Here is a 3,842-nt window from a genome sequence, read left to right as displayed (position 1 = left end):
ATTAGCGTTAGTGACCAAGCCAGGCTGAAAACAAACCCACCAACAGAAGTGAACCTTGGTTTACCTCAGGATATAACTTACCTATTCTCTGCAAACTACAGCTACCTCGTTGTTGAGCACAGCAAGAAAGAGCAAGATGATTTCTTGGGAGCAGAGTCCTACAACTTTACACTACCAGTATGGACAAACGCAAACACTCCTCAAGCAGCATTACAATGGATAGAAGACTTTGAAAAAATCTTGAAAACAACATACAGAGTAACAAGAGGAGTCGAACCATCAGGTCAAAGAGTTCTGTTTAAAACAGTGCGACACTGTCACCACCAGCAAAAGAAACTAACTAGAACCCAAGAGAAAATGAAGTCCCAAATTCCACCATCACGTATGTTCAAGAGCACCAGAATGAAGAAAACAAAGTGTCCAAGTACCTTGAGAGTGCGAGTCTATTCTAGCCTAGCCTTGGCTATTGCCAACCATCCTAGCAAAGCATGTCTGATTGACATGCAGTATAGCCACAACCACCCTGTAAATAGTGCACATGCACTTAGTAGCAGGCCTGTTGCTAATTGCGCCAAAGAGGAGTACAACAATTTGTTTGAGTCCGGATACTCAGCAGCCAAAGCTCGGCATGAATATGTTAACAGACTACAGCTAAAATGTGGCACTTCAGATGTTGAAGTTGCCCTTGCTAATCGGTCCATCAACCCCAACTGCCAGGATGTCCAACGCTTGTTTGAAAAATGAAGACAGAAGTGTGTTGGCCCTGAAGATGGCAAATTAATGTTTGAGCATCTATCGCTAGAAGTAAACCAATTTAATGAAGCCCATAGCTCAGAAAACTGCAGAGCGTTTCTTCAACTTTATCAGTCAGCTGAGGAGACCAAAGAAGCAGTGGCTCCTGAACATCCACCAAAAGTTAAAAAAGTCGCTCACTATGTTCCATTCCTTTTAGCAGTTGTCACACCCTTAATGGCGAGAGCTCACAAACTATTGTACCAAAGCAGTGAAATAGTCTACTGCGATTCTACAGCCAGCTTGGACAACTTAAACACTGCAGTGTCCTCCAATCACAACGTGGTCTCTTCCTGGTTGCTACTGTATGTGTTCACCAAAGCAGAGCACAAAACACATGAAATGATTACCCAGACACAGAAAGACGACTCATCTTGTTTCGATGACGTCATGCAGCTCCAAGCCCTTCCAGATATCGCTCACTCTGGACTGTCTGCGGTTGCTTCAGACGTCAAAAAACAGCAAACAGCAAACAGCACCGAGTACGTTCGCATCCATCCAGTACGTTCGCAATCAGTCTCCGTTGTGACACGAGCGCACAACGCTAGATCGTACGACGTCGATCATGACTGCACGTCAACGTTCCCGCGGCGCGTTTAATCGCTGCTTTAAACATGCAGATTTCACAAACAGCAACGACTCTAGCTGTAGTCTTCGAGTTGTTCTCTACGAAACAAGAGAAGCTAATGGAGATAGGATTGCACTGCATGCATACCAGTCTCGTCTTTAGCGAAGCGTTTAAGAAACAAAATCCGGTCTTTAGATAGCCGATTTCTGGCTACGCGGCACACAGCGACATCAAAGACCGTTCACCAGACCCTCGCCGGGGAGGACGCGGCGGAAAGGGGTCTGGCTACGCGAGACTAAATTATAATGTGGTCTTATACTCGCGAATCACTGGTATATGATCTGTATTACATGTAGAAAGATTATGACAGCCCAGTCTACTGAAAAGGGTGGTACTACTGCTTGAAAAGCACTTTGTTTGTAGATACTACTCAAGACAAAGAAGTGTCAGTGAATGATCCAATCTACTACTTACACAGAGTCGTTTCTGACGTTGACAAGATACACCTACTGCAAAATAAATGGTGTCCACCTACCTGCTGAAAGTTTCCGAGCACGGACGGTCGTCGTTACAATCCAGAGTGGGAGAGTCAACACAGGTGGCTGAGATATTCTCCTAGTACTGATGCCTGCTTTTGTTGCTACTGTGTGCTTTTTGGTGATGAGTCAAAGTCTGCTCCTGCTTTCAAGACGACTGGCTTTTGTGACTGGAAGAATGCTGTTGGAGTAAAGCGTGGTGTACTACTTTGTCACGAGAAAAGTGAAATTCACAAGAATGCGTGCATAGAAGCGTTATCTTTCAAGAATGTGGCTGAAGGCAGGAAAGACGACATCTGTACGAGCAGATCTAAACAATATGAAGAGAGGGTCAGACGTAATCAATCGGTTGTCCTAGCTGTAACAGATGTCCTTATTGCTCTTGGTCAGCGAAATATTCCCTTTCGTGGTCACAGTTGGGACAAAGTGCTGAGAAAAGAATCTGGTAACTTTGAATACTTCCTTCATTGGCAGTCCCAGTTTAATCCTATTCTGAAAAGTCATCTAGAGCACGGAAAGAAGAATGCATGCTACAAGAGCCCGAAAATACAAAATGAATTGATAGAGCTGACAGGTATTGAAGTGAGGGACAAAATACTAGAAGATGCTCATGCCGCTAAATGGTTTTCTTTGATGGCTGATGAGTGCACAGATACAGCTAAAGTGGAGCAAATGTCAGTCTGTATCAGATTTGTTGATGACACTGTACCTGGTCAGGTTCAAGTGAGAGAAGAGTTTTTAGGATTAGTTAAGTTGGATTGTGCAGATGCTTCGTCTATTTCCAATGCTATTGTCAATTTTATGAAAGAGTGCAATTTAGATATCCGTTATCTTCGTGGCCAGGGCTACGATGGTGCTTCAGTTATGTCAGGAAAAGTTTCCGGTGTTTCTGCGCGAATTCTTGAGTTACAACAAAAGGCCATTTACCATCATTGTCGGTCACATAGACTGAATTTGGTTATTGCATCTTCTTGTAGGCAAGTCCCTTCAATTCGGGACTTGTTTGAGTCATTAGGAACGCTCACGTGGTTTCTAGGAGGCAGTCCGAAAAGAAAAGTCATTCTTTGCAGGCATTTGATAGGAGATATATCTGACTTGATCACAGCATGTGCAGAAGACAAGGAAGAAGAAGAATCGAAGGAAGAACTCGAAGAAAACTTTGAACATGAGAAAACTTCGAAGCTGAGTGATACGCTTATTCGTAAATCATCATCACGGCAAGTCCCAGTACTGTGTGAGACTAGGTGGTCAGCTCGACTGGCGACCTTGTCCAGTGTGTTGGCCAAGTACAAAGCCATATACCTTGCACTGCAAGGTATTGCCGCAGAGAGCTGTAGCACTGATTCGAGGGCAAAAGCTTCATCTTACCTCAGACTTCTCCAGTCTTCTAGTTTCATCGTTTGCTTAGTCGTTAGTCAGTATATTCTGAGCTTTTGTGACCCTCTTGCAAAGTCTTTGCAATCTCCAACCTGCGACATTCTGAAGGCTTACCAAACAGCGAAGCTGCTTCGCACGACGATTTCTGCACAGTGACGTGAAGACAAGTTTGAAGAATTATGGAAGAAAGCTCAAAAAGTTGCAGGTGAGGTGCATACCGAAATTAGTAAACCTAGAACTGCAATAAGAAGCACCTATAGGAGCAATGCTGTCGTGCAAACTGCAGACCAGGACAGTGCTGTGGCATACTTCAGAAGAAATGTGTACTACCCTTTCATTGATCACACTGTGACAGAGCTCAACAACCGCTTTCCTGATTCATCAGAACCAGTACTCACTGGGTATAGACTTCTTCCTAGTAGTGTAAACAGTATAACAACAAATGAGCTGAATTCGATTAAGCTCTTCTATGGTCTAGACTTGCCAAATGGAGCTACGTTCGAGCCTGAGGTAGAAGTTTGGAAAACCAAATGTTTTCAACTTTCTGAGAAAGAGAGAAGAGTAGCATT

At 43.8% G+C, this 3,842-nt stretch overlaps 1 protein-coding gene across 1 annotated transcript; it reads left to right on the top strand.

The window, feature by feature from the left end:
- The first annotated feature begins 969 nt into the window (after nucleotides 1–969).
- Nucleotides 970–3,429, top strand: LOC134187159 (zinc finger MYM-type protein 1-like). The gene is made up of 2 exons (XM_062655276.1): nucleotides 970–1,077; nucleotides 1,906–3,429. The coding sequence occupies exons 1-2, from the start codon at nucleotides 970–972 to the stop codon at nucleotides 3,427–3,429; spliced, it is 1,632 nt and encodes a 543-aa protein (XP_062511260.1).
- Nucleotides 3,430–3,842: the final 413 nt, after the last annotated feature.

Source organism: Corticium candelabrum, chromosome 11, assembly GCF_963422355.1.
Source record: "Corticium candelabrum chromosome 11, ooCorCand1.1, whole genome shotgun sequence".
NCBI classification, from domain to species: Eukaryota; Metazoa; Porifera; class Homoscleromorpha; order Homosclerophorida; family Plakinidae; genus Corticium; species Corticium candelabrum.
The sequence above is the reverse complement of the archived record's forward strand: the minus strand, read 5'-3'. Positions and strand labels throughout refer to the sequence as shown.

Coding starts and splice junctions, on each gene's coding strand:
- LOC134187159 (XM_062655276.1), top strand. CDS start 970: ATGGCGAGAGCTCACAAACTATTGTACCAAAGCAGTGAAATAGTCTAC. Junction 1,078..1,905: donor TGTCCTCCAATCACAACGTG/GTCTCTTCCTGG, acceptor ACCTGCTGAAAG/TTTCCGAGCACGGACGGTCG.